Source organism: Halichoerus grypus, chromosome 1 (genome assembly GCF_964656455.1).
Source record: "Halichoerus grypus chromosome 1, mHalGry1.hap1.1, whole genome shotgun sequence".
Lineage (NCBI taxonomy): Eukaryota > Metazoa > Chordata > Mammalia > Carnivora > Phocidae > Halichoerus > Halichoerus grypus.
The window spans coordinates 93,442,689-93,460,494 of record NC_135712.1 but is presented as its reverse complement, the minus strand read 5'-3'; the positions used below and the strand labels follow the sequence as shown (position 1 = coordinate 93,460,494).

Here is a 17,806-nt window from a genome sequence, read left to right as displayed (position 1 = left end):
CTGCCTAAACATTTAGAGACCTTATTTCAATTTTTATTGTAAATTATTTTACAAATTTAAAAAGTCTTTTAGAGAATGTTTTAAAGAAAAACATTCCTCAAGCTAATTTTCTTTCCTAGGCAACATGTACCATTGCTAGAGGTTTATTCTGATAAATTTCACCACAATCTCAATTATTCAAAACTTTTATTCCTCCCAATAGATTTTTCCATCCTCATTATTCAATTCATCCACTCATTTTTAGCTTTTTAAATAAGAAATATGTAAAGTATATATTTTCTCTACATACAGAAATTTAAAAATCAGAAGTTTAATAATTCTAAAAGATGGGTTACAGTTAATGTTTTTTGCAAAGTTGGATTATTTCCTAGAGTAAATGTCTTTCTTACAAAATTTGCTTACAAAATATAATTTTACCCCAAAATTACATCATACAAGCATACCTCCACCATGAAACCAAAGCCCCTAAAGGCCCAGGACTTCAAAATGCACACAACCAAAAAGGTTAGGTAGATAAACCATACGTTTAAGAACATACAAGCCAACAGAAGGGATCTATGAAGGATAATCACCTTAAGAGAAAAAACTTTGTGCAGATGACACTGGTTCAAATGCATTCCCTTGGGGAAAAAAAATCAACTCTGTAAAGATAGCAGATGGATTTGTTTAAATAGTAATAAAATTAACGAGGGACTTTAATAACCATCACAAATTATCAAGCATGCAACCATACTACAACAAATGGCATTTTTTTTTCCCATACAGCATGTTTGTCAGACACTGACAGATGGAAATTGCAAGCTTTTTAAATTCATAGGCATTTAGATCTAGCAATATAACATAATGTGGGAGAAAGCAGTATTTACTCTCAGTTCAGTAAGAAAGTCAAAGAGCTTCCAAGGGCTTACCACTGGTGGATCAACAGGTGCTGCTGGTTGTACTTGTAGGTTTACCGCAACAGTCTGTGGAGGAGGAAGAGTCTGAAATGGCAACTGGACCAAAGCTTCTGCAGCTGGAAGCTCCTCTTCTGACACCAAAGCATTCTGCACCAAAACCTGGCCCTGGGATAGAATTTCAGGCTGCACTTGTAAAGACTGCATAGACTGCAAGGGCAGTGGTGGAATCTGAGCTGGAGGAGATGCCGACATCTGCGGAGGGGTTGCAATTGGGATTGGAGAGGACTGCAGGGTTGAATACTGCTGGTGTGATGTTGGAGACACAATCTGCTGACCTGGGGACACCAAAGCGGACTGCTGAACTGGGCCAATGTGTACAACAGGGGAAGCTGGAAGTGGAAGATGGGATGGAAGATTCAGCTGTGCTGTAGACTGCACCTGATTAGCAGTGGATTGCTGCAGGTTTGGCCCTGGCTGGAGAGCTGATGACACAAGAGGGTGTGGCTGAATAAGTGCCTGTGGATGGATAATTATAGTAGGAGACTGACTGGGTGAATGAGGCGGTGGGGGAGACACCACTACAGACTGCTGTGCTGACTGGGACTGGCTAGGAGACACCGGTAAAGGAGGGGGATGGCTCTGAATTGGTGAGCAATGCTGTGACTGGGCATTACTAGGAGTTGGAGGAAGGCCATGGTTCTGGAGTGGCATACAGTGCTGGGATGGGGGTGGGTCTTGAGTTGGATTTTGAAGTGTGATTGGCTGAATTTGCTGTTGCTGCTGCTGTAATATCAGCTGATGATGGGAAACCTTGGGAGGTGGAGAATGAAGAGGAATCTGCTGATGTTTTATTAGAGGATGAGGCTGAATTGGAGGATATGAAGCTGTGAGAGAAAAAAATGACAATTAGTATTTTTTTCCAAAAATATCCTAGAAATTTATAAATAAATCTAAAAGAGGAAAAGTTTTCACATCAGAAGGTCACAATCACCAGAAATCTATTACAAGTCTTCCCGACAAGAGTGATTTGAAAATGTAATGACAACAACCTTTCCATGGAAAACTATAAAAATTTCATGAAATAAACTGTACTGTGATAAGCTCCAAAAGAAAAAACTGCCTAAAACAATGTATTCATAAATCTGAAATATACACATGATTTATTCTTATTAAATTTTAGAGGTCATCAGAATATCTGCATTAACTTTTAACGAAGTTTATCCATCTGAATTCCTTCTTTGGGGAGAAGAGGAGTATCCCTGAACAAATATAAGATCTATAAACTTCAAAATCATAAAAATGCAATATCAAAATTCATAAAGGTCTCATAACTTTCTAATCTATGTCTAAATAGTCTTCCAACTAACAGTCAATGTAATTATTTATAAAGCTTCCCAAATATGTTTCCAAATTTGAGCCAAGATGAAAAGTTGGTATTACTTGACCCAGGAAGAGAAAATGTTTTGTATAACAAGTTAATTCAGCCAAGCAAAACACATGTGTGAATTCTATAGCACTGTAACTAAGAAATAAAATTTCAGGGGCCATTCCAAATCCAGGAGAGCACTAGTTTTGCTTGCAGAGAGAATGAGGCAATCAGAAGTCCATGCTGTCTAAATAAAGGATCCTGTTTTACTCTTCCCCTGCCCCCACCCAAAAAAGCCAACAAAAACAACAAAAACCCCTACAGTAATCTATAAATGACAGTATCCGTTTTTTCCACAGAAGAGTCACTCACAATAGGGATAATATATATAATTAGCAAAATCAAGTAGTAAATAGTTGTTCCATTATTATGCCTCTTCTGCATACTAGTGGGTACGTTTACACAGAGGGAGATGCTGGTGAAATCCTGTCTAATGAAAAATGGAAAACGGGCTTCACTAGAAGATAAACTGAAAAAATTGCTTAATATCCTACAAAGGCTATATGCATTTAAAATAGGTCTAAAGAGAAGGCAAAACTTTTTTCTTAATCTCAGAACGTTAAGATAAAGGCTATAACACCTTGCATCTATTTTTATACTTAACCAGTTAACCACATTTGTGACAAAGGCCTTATAAAAACTTGTAACAACTTTTTTTTTTTTTTAACATTCTTCCATTTGGTTGGTTATCATTTAAAATTTTGGAGATCCTTTAAGGAAATTAACATCTGATTAACATCTCAAAAGACAGGCATTTAAAAGGTTCAAAAAATACCCACAAATTGTATTTTTTTAAAAAAAAACAGAGATAGGTCTAAAATTCCACCTAACAAAGTAATTTTCACATAACTAGACTAGCACTTCAAACTCAGACTGAAAATTTTATGCCAGCACTTTGTAAATGTGTTAATAAAGACTCTCTCTATATTATAGAGCATTCAACAAAATCCCAGAATCCTAGAGTGCCTTTCCTCCAAAGAGCTCAAGGTGCTTTCACATTTCTCTCTCATTTGTTCAAGCCCACTTTAATTCGGTTTTTTAAGTTATAATTAAAATACCATATTCTTGATGTACAATGTACATCATATTTATAGCAATAAAAATTCTTTCTCAGCTCTAGTTAGTAAGCAATCTCTTTTTATATGCTAGAGCTGATAATTCAATAGTATTCAATTAATACTTTCACCTAAATTAAATTTTTCTTTGATGAGAAATCAGAGTGAGTCTATATATTTTATATTAGTCCCTAAGCCCAACTGACAATCATATCTGTTAGAGAATAACTGTAAGGATATCTGAAACGATACTTCTGTATAAGAAAAGCCCTAGTGCTCTGGAGAATGATACCATGTTTGTTAATTTCTCTGATTTTAATAAACCCTTTATTTTTGTCAGGATGGCCTTTATCTGGAGAATTAATGATTGGTATCATCTCTCACATATATAGAACTCTTTATATAATTACTTACAATTAAATATATTATAAATTATTAAACATATTATTTTACTAAGTAGTTACAACAACCCCATGAGGTAGACAGGGTACTACATTAATCCAATATATCATTGGAGAAGAAACTGGGCAGTTAAGTGCATTGCCTGAAATCACCTGGCTTTTGAGGGGCAGCCCTGGGTCTAAAAGAACCCAAAGTACTAGATGAGTCTGGGTTCCTATTATGGACTGAATGTTTGAGTCCCCAAAAATGCATATGTTGAAACCCTAACCCTAACGTGACTATATGGTAATGGGGCCTCTATGGAAGTAATTAAGGTGAAATGAGGTCAGAAGGGTGGGGCCCTTAAAAGAAGACATATCAGAAAGCTCGCTATCCTCTCCCTCCTGGCACTCAGATAAAAGGCCATGTGAGGACACAGCAAGAAGGCAGCCATCTGCAAGCCTCGAAAAGAGCTCCCACCAAAAACCAAACACTGCCAGACCTTGATCTTGGGTTTTTCAGCCTCCAGAACTGTGAGAAAATAATGTTCTACTGTTTAAGCCACCTATCTATGATATCCTTTATGGCAGCCTGAGCAGACTAGCATAGGCTTTTCACTACATATTAATGTCTACAAAAAGTGGTACATATTTTTTTCCAACTAATGTCATAAAAGCTCTAAAAACTACTATAAAAACTTGAACTCGAATACAGTTCATGATAATTTCCAGTCATATGGTTAAAACTCACCTTTATTTTATATATTAAAAATAGATTAACTATCAAGTGAGAGCTACACATTCAAGAAGAAATGAAGAAAACCAAATGATTTTAGCACCTTAGAAATAAATTTAAGGAAACAATAACCATATCCATTATAATAATTATTAGTCTCTACTACAGAACACCAGTAAATTTTTTCATATTTGAAAGCGACCTATATACATAGGCATTCTTCTAACTAAGGAACAGGATAAATTACCAAGAATCTCAAAAAAAAAAAAAAAGAAAGAAAGAAGAAGAAAAACAATTTAGCTTCAGGCTTTTTCTGCTCTCAACAAGAGCAGAAAAACTAAGAGTAGAGAAATCCAGCTATTGCCTAGCCAGAAGATACAAATTGCTTTGAATAACTGCAGTGTAAAGCTTGAGTGAATTTATAAGTTTGGTAACTGCAATGGTTTTTGTGGCTTAGGGTATTTCATCTGGTTTTATTTCTAATCAACACCACATGGGAAACCGGAGTTTGGTTAATACACTTAAGAGATCTAAATCTGGAATTGCAATCATCCTTAGAGTCTGATAGTTTTAGCTTACTGGTCTCCTCCATACCTACATAAAATATTGGCCATCAGAGGAAGGCAACAATAGAGATCCTATCACACTATCAATGAAAGAAAAGGGGAAGAGTAATTGTCAACTTAGAACCAGGTATTGGGAGTTCAGGAGAACTGAAAATCTAAAAGTAGATCTCCTTGCTTGAACTAACCCTGCAAGACGTCCTAGCTTTATCTGAAGGTAGCATTCTCTTTGGAAGGAAATTAACGTACCCTCCATTATAATCTATCAAAACTATAAGAAGAAGTAAAAATTGTCCCAAGCAGTCATGTCAAGTGCAGTGGGTCATTACTGCTCCACAATGACTCCTATCAAAACTGGCCAGAGGCTGGTTTGAGGCTGAAAATACTCTGGACGGTACAGTACAAAAATCCTGTTATGAAGCCATACAGAGAGCAGGACCTAGGCACACAGATGTTTATAAAAAAGAATTCACATCACACTACACTATGAATGGATTTATTAATTTATACATTACAACAAAGCCTGAACTTATCTAAAGATTCAGATTTAAAAACTCCAAGCAGTGATACCCAATGAGTTTGAATGAAAAAAATTGTGCTGTAATTTCCAAAATTCAAATGGAAAAATAGATCAACTATTAATCCACCAAATATTTACTGGCCACTTGTTGCAGATAAGTACATATAAGACACAACTTAGTGCTGTCAAGATAAAAGGATGAAAAGGTGAAAGTGAAAAAGGATTAAAGGAGTTAATAACTGTAAAGTACCTGACACGTAAGTGTTCATTATTATTATCCTACTCTCAAAGAGCTTACTATACAGTAGAAAAGCTAAGATCACTAAGTATATAAATAACTACAAAAGAAAAAGAACCACAAAGTATAAAAACGCTATACAAGTTCAAAGTGATGAGAGATTTCTAACTAGGGGACTCAAACAATTCCAAGACACTGAGATTGGGTACTACAGAGAATGCAAGCAATATCAGCACAGAGGAAACATGCAAGAGAAACAGGTTTAGGTGGACAAAAAACAGACTTCAGTAGTATAAAATGAATCTTTAAAAAGCAATACAGAGTTATAAAAAGACAGAAAGAAGGTGCTTACTTGATAAAGTTGAATCAAGGGAGGATTTTTTTTTTTTTTAATGAAACATATGTGGTGTCCAGCCCAGTGCATGACACACACACACACATACTTTCAATAAACAACAGTTGGACTGGAATAAAAACATAGGCAAATATATTACAAATAGAAGAGATCCAAGTATGCTTGAGAAGCAAAGGAAAAGATTCAGCATGAGGGAGACAAAAGATGCTATAACAACTACAGAAGATTAGGAGCTGGTAAAAAAAAGATGCAATCAATGACACAAGCAGTGTAAACTTTAAAGCAGAAAACGAGTAACTCCTTATCTTATTAGAAGTAAAGAAAGCTCAACACTGAGTAATTCTGAGATGAACAGAATGGGTGGTAAGGAAACTCACTCTGAATGGCCCCAACATTTTCAGCATGAAAACCATGAAGCAGAGGATCTTGTGTATAGCAGAGGGAGCACATGTGGGAATCAAAGGTGGAGGTGAATGAAAATGACTCAGCTGATTGCCTGACATCTTTCTCTCAGAGATGAAATCAGAGATGGGAAAAAAAGCAACATGGTAAGAAAAATAATTATACAAAATCCTTATTTTTGGAAAGTGGTAAACTCCACTCATTAATGACAACAAAAATATACATGTTTTTCTTAAGAGCTTTTAGTTCTGTTCCACTAAAGCATATTAAATAAACTACAGTCAAATCTTTTTTTTTTTTTTTTAAACTAAAAGGTTTTACAAGAAACAAGTGTTGACGAGGATGTGGAGAAAAAGGAACCCTATGGCACAGTTGGTGGGAATGCAAACTGGTGCAGCCACTGCGGGAAACAGTATAGAGATTCCTCAACAAATTAAAAATAGAACTATCCTACAATCCAGTAATCACACTACTGGGTATTTACCCAAAGAATATGAAAACACTAATTTGAAAGGATATATGCATCACTGTTTACTGCAGCATTATTTACAACAGCCAAATTATGGAAGCAGCCATGTCCATCAACAGATGAATGGATAAAGAAGATGTGATACACACACACACACACACACAGAAATATTATTCAGCCATACAAAAGAATGAAATCCTGCTATTTGCAACAATATAGATAGAGCTAGAGAGTACAATGCTAAGTGAAATATGTCAGAGAAAGATAAATACCATACGACTTCACTCATGTGGAATTTAACAAACAAATGAACAAAGAAAAAAAAAATAGAGACAAACTAAAAAACAGACTCTCAACTATAGAGAACAAGCAGATGGTTACCAGAGGGGATTGGATTAGGGGGAACAGGTGAAATAGGTGATGGGGATTAAGAGTGCACTTTTCTTGATAAGCAGGGAGTAATATACAAAAGTGTTGAATCACTATACTGTACACCTGAAACTAATATAACATTGTACGTTAACTATACAGGAGTTAAACTTTTTTTTAATTAATAAATAAAAAATAAAAGCTATTGGTTTTACCAATACAATGGAAGACCAGCACATAATGAAGATGTTAATCAAATGTCAATTAACCAAAAAAATTTATATTATTATTATCTGTTTTAGCTGTTGGGCTCTTTTGATTTCTTTTTTCAAGCTACAATACTGATTTTTTTTAAACTCATGAAACTCACATTAAAAAATGTTTTAGAAGTATTGTTCTTGTTCAAGTAATAGACATCTTTTGTTTTGCTCTGCCTGCTAATAAAGTGAATGCAACTATTTTCAACAAGTTTATCCCACCTGGTGCTATTAACTGGTGAATACTTGATGTCCGGGTGACAGCTGTGCTTCGTGATTCCAGACTTGGACTTTCCCCCTTCTTATTACTTTCTGGAGAAGGATCTCGTTGGCTGATTTTAGAACTGGTCACTGTTGTTTTGTTATGACAAATTGTCAATGACTGAGTTTGACTAGTGCTTTTTGGTGGACCATTCTGTGAGCTAGATAATACACCCAACTTCTGGCTGCGTAATGTTAAATTCTGAACCTAAGAACCACACAACAAAAAATAAGGATGAAACAGATGGTATTAATTGAGATGTGATAATCATTACCATTATAACAACAATGACAATACATTTATGTTTTTTTACACATCAAGTTCCAAGCACTTGAAACGACTGATTCATTCCAAAAGAAAGGGGAGTTATTATTCTAAGTAATCATATTAAGTAAAAATTTTTTAAAAAGACATTAAGGGAATCATTAAGAACAAAATGAAAACAGTATATATACATATATATCAAATGAACTATGAATATGAGGAAATCACTCTGCAACATACTGCATTTTGAAGTTACCAGCTCAGAGACAGCCAAAGGGAAGGAGAGAAAAGGGTACTCCAGATAAAAGGAAAACCTGAGCAAAGCCTCAGAGGCAGAAGAGCCCAGGATGCATTAGGGAAGGAGCAATTCCTTCAACTCCGCTCTGACTTCTCCAGGCCAGGACTGTGAAACATTGAAGGTTACAAGTGCTTTATACTCTTGTGAGAAGTTACTACATACAGTTAGGAGTATGCATATACAATACTGTCATTCTCATAAAGATCAGAAAGAGGACTGCAAAAAAAAAAAAGCTACCCATTCTACAGAGATAAGGGAACACGCATCTTGTAAATTAGAAAACTCATTCATCAAATCACCTACCCATTATGATAATTATGAAAAGCATTTCCTATCAACTCCTTTTTAAAATCCTGTTGTTGTTATGGAATACTCACTTGGCTTTGAGAACTAGATCTGATGAACTGAAAAGACTGTGCATGGCCTTGAAATGGCTTACGTCATGGCTCCTGTCTACACCTGGGGCTATTCTAAACATACCACCAGTCCGGGTGGTGGCAAGATCATCCCAATGACTTTCACCTGAGGTTTATAACATTCCCAAATGGCAAGGCAGAAAATGCCTCTCCAATAGCTGCCTGACCTTTTACCTATCTGGAAATGAATGTATTAAATACATTTATGCTAGCACTGACCCTGAGAAGGAAACTGAAGCAAAAGATTCTAAAGTGACAAAGCAAATGAGATACTGCTGCTTAATAAACATTCTTCAGTTTTCATGTGTGTTCTGCCTCTACACCTGTTATCATTAACTGATACTCACAGGCTAAACCTTCTCTTCCCAAGTGCCAAATGCAGTGGGTAGCCAACAGCAGGTGCTAAACAAATTTTCACTTCAGATCAGTTGAGGCTTGATCAGACTATTCTAAGCTACTGAAAGAATTTTCTGAGACCATATGGAGCGTCTTCTCGGATTTTTGTCAAATATTTCATAGCAATGTAAGTGGACTAATAATAGTTGTATTACTGAAATTTAATACAAAAATAAAATGTGCTAAAATCCAGGTTTCTCAGCTAGCCACTCAAAGCCCTCCACAGTCAAGGCCCAAACCACCTCAAGCCCCATCTTCCACTACTTCAATCCACAATATTCACATTCTAACCAAACTGTTCTGCTCACCCTTCTCCAAACACAACTTATACTTCCTCCATTTAGAGCCCTTGCTCAAGTTTCTCTTGCCTAAAATGCCATTTTTCCTTATAGCTGTCTCCTGAAGCCCAATCCTTTCTTCAAGGCCCAGTAAAAATCCCACTCTCTCCCAGAGAAACCTCTCCAAAGTCCCTGGTTAGAAATAATTTCTCCTCCCCTCTACAATGCCTTTCCCACAGAATTTGGATCATACTGGCCTACAGCACTGACAAATGTCTAGCTTATTTTAGAATTACTAATGTGTCTGTGAAATGCTGAGACACTCGCTGGCAGACTCTCATCCCTGACATTCATTTTTGTACTCCCCACCGTTGAGCGCTACAGACATAACAGAAACTCCACAAGTCTGAGATATTCTCCTATTTCTGATTTTAAAATATATATTAACTTTTTTTTTTTTTGCTAAGTGTTTAGTTCTATTTATGGTTCTTTTTAGGCAAGCAGTAAAATCTGTTCATATTCAACCAAAAAAATCTCAACAAATTTCTAGTGGAGGCACATTAAAATCTTTCAGGAAGCAAGGGAAAAAACAGCATAAAATTTAACATCTGCCATAAATGATCTATAAAATGAACCAAATCATAATGATATCCAAAGGCTAAATTATAATCTGAAAAACTTGAAAACTTTCTTTCAAATAAAAAGCATATTCACAGTAAATGAGGATTTCACACAATGAACCCTAAACCTGAAGCAGTCCATTTCTATAGAATAATATACTTTTTCTTCTAATTTTGTTCTCCGGAATTCTGAAAGAAAATGTATGTGTGTGCTTATTATATATATTATATACATTATTTATATGAATAAATTTTGGAATATGGCCATAATAGCTATGGTCATCTTGGCTTACATATTTAAAATAAATTTCAAAACATGTCAACCATACTCCTGAAGTATATTAGAGTTAATTTAGCTGTTAATAGAAAGATCACATATTCAGATGTCCTTGACAGACCCTGCCTTTTGAGAAGAACCCACCCTTTTCTAGATACAGAATAGTTCTCTAATGTCAAGTTTCATTTCATCTGAACTTTTCCTATGATCAAACTATGGAAACATTCTAACTTTGGTGGCACATGACATTTCTGCTAATTTCACACATTACATTTTTATAGTGGATTACTCAAATACTCTCACAGCTATTATCTAATTTGGTTCTAACAAATACTGTGTAAATTACTGTGTAGCATCCCTTCTTTGCAGATGAGGAAACTAAGATTTAATGTCATATTGCCAGGAGTAGAGCTGAGTTTCTAGTTTTTAAATCCAAAGGGCTATTTTCTTCTCAATGCTAAAAGCATTCCCCAGATAGCCTTGGTAAGTAAGATTTGTTACTTTTAGTCCTGTATCTTTCTGAAAGTCAGATTTTTTGCTTATTTTTATTTTCTTGGTCATGGTGGGGAGAAGGAATGGAGCATTTAAAATAGTAAATAAGGGTAAGATATTCCAAATTTCTTATTTTTGGACAGTATGCTACAAATGAATTTTAATACTAAGGAAAAATTAACTTATAATACTGACTTATGTAAAAGAGCATTAAAATAAAATTGGCATCTCTCAATTACAAATTCATTGTTTTAAAAATTTCATATAAGTTTAAAAATTAACAAAGTGGAGCACAAATTTTTTCAAAACTAACAGCCCCGAATTTGAGGAGTTACCACTAGAATATGCGAAGTATTAGCATCCTCTACCACTGCCAGCTTCATTCACTGCCATTTCAAAAAGCACAGCAAAGAAAAAAATTTGTAGTCAGATTATCACAGAGCCACATACCTGTACCACATCAAACTATATCCCAAAGAGCCACTTTTATAAAATTACTTTGACTATGCTCACATTAAAGGTACTGCTAAAGACCGCTAAGATGTTTTCTCCATGAGAACCCAGAAGACAGACTCTAGAGCACTCTCTAGAGAGCATGTTAGTTGTTTTTCTAACAACTGGTTTATTTTACCTTGGAAACTGTGAATCATTTAAATGGCTGTCTTTCTCTCTTCACCATTAGCTACTTGAAAGCTAAGAACTGAATTCATGACTTATCTTTAGACAATATATAACAAAAATAGTGATTAGTGGCTTGTGATATGTGCCAGGCACTATGCTAAATACTTTGAGTATGGTCTCATTTACTCCTTTTCACAGCTCTGAGCTATTCTAGTTCACAGTGAAGAAACTGAGGCTTAAGAAATTATATCCAACATAATTTCATTTAAATGCAGTTTAAAAACAGGCAAAACTAACATAGGTCAGGATAGTGTGATCCTTGAGGGGCAGTAATGGCAGGATCAAAATGGGCCATCAGGGAGGCTTCTCTGGGTCCTAGTAAGGTTCTCCCTCTTGACTGGGTGGCTTGGGATATAAGTGTATTCTGGTACAGATTATTGAACACTTAAAATATGTTCTGGATATATATTATGTTTTAATAAAAGCTTTAAAATGTCCAAAAAAAAAAGAAAAAAGAAACTGAGGCTCGGGGCACCTGGCTGGCTCAGTCGCTAGAGCATGCTGACTCTTGATCTCAGGGTCATGCATTCAAGCCCCACACTGGGTGTAAAGCTTACTTTAAAAAAAGAAAAATTGAGGCTCAGCATAGATAATAACAACAACTAACACCTAGTGAGTGCTAAGTATCAGATACTGTTCTATTTTTCAATTATTTTTTAAAGATGTATTCATTTATTTGAGAGAGAGAGACAGAGGAGCAGAGGGAAGGAGAATCTCAAGCAGACTCCCTGCTGAGCGTGGAGCCCAACCCCTGAGATCAATCACCACCTGAGCTGAAACCAACAGTCAGATGCTTAACTGACTGTGCCACCCAAGCGCCCCTTATTTTTCAATTATTAACATAGTTAATCCTCACTACGACCCTATGAAGCATTTTATAAATATTTATTTTATATTGTTGAAACTGAGGGGAGAGGTCAATGACATACAATGAAAAAGTGGCAGAGCATGTACTTGAACAGGAGAGTCTGCCTCTAGAGCCCAAACTTGTAACAGTATGCTACACTATGACCTTGTCCAAAATCAATCAACTGGCAAGTGACAGAGCTGGCAGTTGAAGTCAGAATTTCAACCCAAGTCTTTCAATTCCTCCCTTTGCAAAAAAAGTACTGAGTACCTATAATGTTCTAGACACTAAATACATCTATTATTCATTCTTCAATTTACCCTACAAGTATATATGACTATATGTATATATATATGATAAAAATGTTTGATAACTTGGCTAAAGTCATACAACTAATAATTGAAGTGGAAGCTGAAATCAAATCCATGGAGGACTTCATGCATGTAATTTGAAAAGGAACCTCACTCCTAACTCTATGCTACTTTTCTATTTTTATTTCTGCTTTTTTTATGCATGTTTTCAATTTCTTTTATCTTGTTTTATTGTATACATCTTGTAAATCAATTAAAATCTTAGTTGGAACAAAGTCAAGAATAAAAAAATAAATAAAATTTAACATGTTCTGAAGGTTGATAATGGTCTATCTTTATTAGGTTTTATAAAACCAAAAGAAAACAGGAAGATCATTACTTTAACAAATCACTCCACAAAGAGATATCATAAAGGTTTAGAGCTCAAAGAACCTTAAAGGTAAGAAAGGTCTCATTTTGTAAATATGGAAACTAAAGTACAAAAAAGTTAAGGAATTGTGGATAGTCAGAGAGCACATTAGGAGAAACCTGAGTTTAACTAATCACCATCTTTATATGCTGATATATGAAAACTGGCCTTTATTATTCAATAAAATAGTAAAGAGGTTCTATGAAAAGTACCAAAGAATATTACTACTCTCTCATTTTTTACCTTTAAAAAAAAAATCGAGATTAAATTAAAAATAAAAAGCCAAGGATGACTCTAAGTTATACCTATGTCTGCCATATGTAGTCTAAAACATTAGCTATGGAAAAAATACCAAAATAGTATCATACAAAGTAATAGCCTACTCAATTGGGTTTTTAAGATTTTTTTTTTTTTAAAGATTTATTTATTTGAGAGATAGAGTGTGTGTGGGATAGTAGCAGAGGGAGAGGGAGAGAGAATCTTAAGCAGACTCCGTACTGAGCACAGAGCCTGAAGTGGGGCTCGATTCCATGACACTGAGATCATGACCTGAGCCAAAATCAAGGGTCAGATGCTCAACTGAGTGCACCACCCAGGCGCCCCTTCTACTTGCTTTAATTTCAAATTTATTCAGGTTGCCTGGCTGGCTCAGTCAGTAGAGCGTGCAACTCTTGATCTCAGGGTTCTGAGTTTGAGCCCCACATTGGGTATAGAGATTACTTGAAAAAAATAAAATCTTAAAAAAAATAAAATTAATTTTAAAAAATAAAACTTATTCAATTTAATTCATTTTAATCAACTTTACTAAGGTGTAACTTACATACAGTAAAATGAACCAGTTCAATGAGTTCTGATATATGTAAACACCATGTTAACCACCACCTTAATGAAAATATGGAACATTTCCATCACTATAAAAGTTCACCCATGCCCGTCCCCAATCTCTCCCACCTTCTGACCCAGGTACCACCAATCCAATTTTTTTCACTATAAATTAGCTATGCCTGTTCTGGAATTTCATATAAAAAGAATCACAGGAGTGGCACGTGGGTGGTACAGTCAGTGAGTGCCCGACTCTTGGTTTCAGCTCAGGTTGTAATCTCAGGGTTGTAAGATACAGCCCTGCCTCAGGCTCCACGCTCAACGTGGAGTCTGCTTGGGATTCTCTCTCACTCTCTCTCTGCCCCTCCTACTTGTGCGCTCTCTCTCTCAAGTAAATAAATAAATCTTAAAAAAAAAAAAATCAGGGGCACCTGGGTGGCTCAGTTGGTTAAGCATCGGTTCAGGTCATGATCTCAGGGTCCTGGGATCAAGCCCTGCATCAGGCTCCCTGCTCAGCCAGGAGTCGGCTTCTCCCTCTCTCTCTGCCCCTCTGCCCTGCTCATGCTTTCTCGTTCTCTCTCTCAAATAAATAAAATCTTTAAAAAAAAAAAAAAAATCACAGGGTAGGTACTCTCTGGTGTCTGCCTTCTTTTGCTATTATAATGTTTCTAAGATGCATCAGGAGCATGTCCTTTTTTATTTCTTAAATTTGTTTATCCATTCACCAGTTAAAAGACATTGGCTGTTTCCAGTTTGGGGCTATTCTGAATAGAGCTTCTATGAATATTTGTTTTTACACATCTTTATATGGATATATGTTTCCAAACCACTCAGAGTGAACAACTATAAGCAGATATGATAGGTCACATGTTAAGTATATGTTTAACTTTATAAGGAATTGACAAACTCTTTTCCAAAGTTGTTGCACCATTTTACACTCTCACCAGCAATATTATGAAATTATGGCTGCTCCAAGTTCTCACCAACATGTGGTACTGTAAGTCTCCTTCATTTCAGCCATTTTAGTGAGTGTGCAGCAATATTCATTGTGGTTTTGATTTTAATTTCTGTAAGGTTAATGAGGTTGAACATGTTTTCCTGAGCTTATTGGCCTTTTGTATATCTTCCTTTGTGAAATGTTAAATCTTTGGCCCATTTTTAACTGAATTGCTCATGATCTTACTGAGTTGTAAGCATTACGTTGTATATTCTGGATGCAAGTCTTTTTTCAGATATATGTATTATGAATATTTTCCCTCAGTCTGTGGCTTGCCTCTTCACTTCTGTAACTGTTTTTTGAAGAAGATTTTAATTTTGATAAATTCTGATGTGTTATTATTTTCTTTTATGGTTAGTGCTTTTTGTGTCCTAAGAAAACTTTGCCTAGTCTAGGGGCCATACCACCCTGAACGTGCCCAATCTCGTCAGAAAGCTTTGCCTACCCTAGAGTTGTAAAGATAATCCTTATCTTCTCTTCTAGAGGTTTTATAGTTTAGGCTTTTACCTTTAAGTCTGTATTTTACTTCTAGCTCATTTTTGTGAATGGTGTGAGGAGAAAATTAACGTTTGTTTCTTTCATAGTACCAAACAAAATAATACTCTATTCCATTTTTCAAGTTAAAGATTTCCCCAATTCATTTTTAAACTTAAAATCTATCTTGACTTCCTTTGCTTGCAAAGGAATCTCCACAAAAGAATACAACTCTCATAGTAAGAACAATAAGCCTGCTTTATAATAAAACTAAACATACCATGTGATAGCAAAAACTCATTAACTTTCACTAATGTCAAATAACCTAAATATCTGTGCTTAATGATAATATAATTTCTATATAACCAAAAAACTTTCTTGAAGTTCTCACAGTATTTCATTAAATTCCAATCCGATATGTAGGACAAAGAGCACTAAAATCATCGGTAACTTAAACACAATGTACGTTTATCTTTAACCTGAAGATCCAGACCTCAAGTACCACATTACGAAGCAGACAAGCTCACCTGAGTAGCTGCAGACTGACAGGAAGATGACGATGACGACGAGACAACAGGAATGTCAGACTGTACAGCAGCCACAGTGGTAGCGGGTGTGAAAATCAGCTGTACAGACAGAAAAACCAAAAAAATACCCTAAGACAAAAGAACGTGTCCCACACACAATGTATAGCAGGCAAGAGAGACTGAAATTTGTGACAGAAAGACAATGCAGTTTAGGATTATCTCCTAAGCAAAAGGTTTTACGTGACAAAGAAAAGTTTCTAATAGAGAACTCAAAAAAAAAAAAAAAAGCATAAACATTTTGAAACAGCTCATGATTCTGATGAGTAGAAAAATAAATCAGTGCTCAAAAAAGAAAATGTATTTTGGTAATATGAAATCCTCATACCAAATTTTGCCCCAAATAAGCTATTATTATACTCAAACTTTTCCCAGTTCAAAAACTACTATGGCAGGATTCCTAAAATGGAAGTTATTTTTAATAGACAACCACTCATGTATACAAATTTCAGTGAGAAACCTGAAAAGAAACACAAGTCTTTTCAGTCTTCTTTATCACAAAAGGTAACTATGCCCCATACTATACTATTTCACTCAGCTACATGGGATCTATAGTACAAACCTAAGTTGCTCTTGATTTTAAAACTATTCATAAAGAAATATTCATTCCAAATGTAAATGCCACAACATGTCAAAATGCAACAACAAAACAGCCCGCAAAAAAGCTTCACAACAAATAAATAAGAAAAGACATACTCGATTTATTTACTTAATACCATCTCTTCAAATGTTATTTTTCAATATTGAAACAGAATGCCATTAGTTTAAAAAGGCACTACAATCCACTCAGAGATTATCCAATTTAGTAAATTATGACAGTTGTTTCACACAATGTGTAAATACTCTATTTCAAAACTGCAATAGGAGTTACTTAGTTCCTCTAGCCATTCCTGTTTAAATTAAAATTACTGACTAAAGGATCTTTTAAATTTCAGTTCTTTATAATACTAAATTTAAGTGAATTAAACAACAAAGTATAACTTTCACAAGAAGGTAACTGCCAGAACAAACAGCTGAAAGCACTAAAAATAAAGAGAAGATGTTTGTTCTATTTAGCTTGAACCATAGGTAACTGCAAGTTTTATAAAGAGGTCAAAAGTGGTCATTTCAAATGATTCAGCCTAATTTTAAAGCATATTATTAATTAAATAAGATCTCCTGTAGGAAAAAAAAAAAATACGGTAATGTCCACTGAATAATCTATAAATAAAAGGTGGGTCATGTCACTGTTTCCTGCCAGAAATATGATGGAAAACTTTCTTTGTAATTTTAGTGGAGAACTGGGGATCCAGATATATATTCAGTACATTGGACAAAAAAGAATACAAGTAAATATATACTACACCAAAGCTCTTGTCTAGCTACCTGTAAAGACATCAAATAAATGCCAACCAATTCCTTAAAGAAGCTCAACAGGTAAATTAGGAAATCAGTAGGTACTCAAATATAGACCAGCCAAATTAACATTCCTGTATTAACAAAAGATCAAAGTGAACATAAGAACACAAATACCTTACTAATAATTTTGAGATGGGAATAACCAAAGCTAAAAATCATCTGGTAAATTACCAGGAACTCCAATCCAGATTTAAGAAGATCCCACAGTATAAATTCTAACTTATAGTTAACCACTAACTTTTTAACATTGCTAACTATTTCATCAAATTTAAGATGCCCAAGATATACAATGATTTTACATATATATATCTCAC

At 35.0% G+C, this 17,806-nt stretch overlaps 1 protein-coding gene across 11 annotated transcripts in view; it reads right to left on the bottom strand.

The window, feature by feature from the left end:
* The window catches only part of PHC3 (polyhomeotic homolog 3), a 75,446-nt gene that overhangs the window by 35,833 nt on the left and 21,807 nt on the right, over positions 1-17,806 (bottom strand). For 6 of the 11 annotated variants that reach the window (XR_013446535.1, XR_013446541.1, XM_036118341.2 and 3 more), the window contains 4 exons: positions 16,038-16,136; positions 7,889-8,135; positions 909-1,780; positions 573-620 (listed from right to left, as the gene is read on the bottom strand). Coding sequence is in view for 9 of the 11 variants with exons in the window: in XM_036118341.2 (XP_035974234.1) it covers positions 573-620; positions 909-1,780; positions 7,889-8,135; positions 16,038-16,136 (1,266 nt within the window). In the remaining 2 variants the exon portion in view is untranslated. The remainder of the gene's footprint in view (positions 1-572; positions 621-908; positions 1,781-7,888; positions 8,136-16,037; positions 16,137-17,806) is intronic. The other 5 variants (XM_036118345.2, XM_036118350.2, XM_036118347.2 and 2 more) reach the window with 3 other exon arrangements.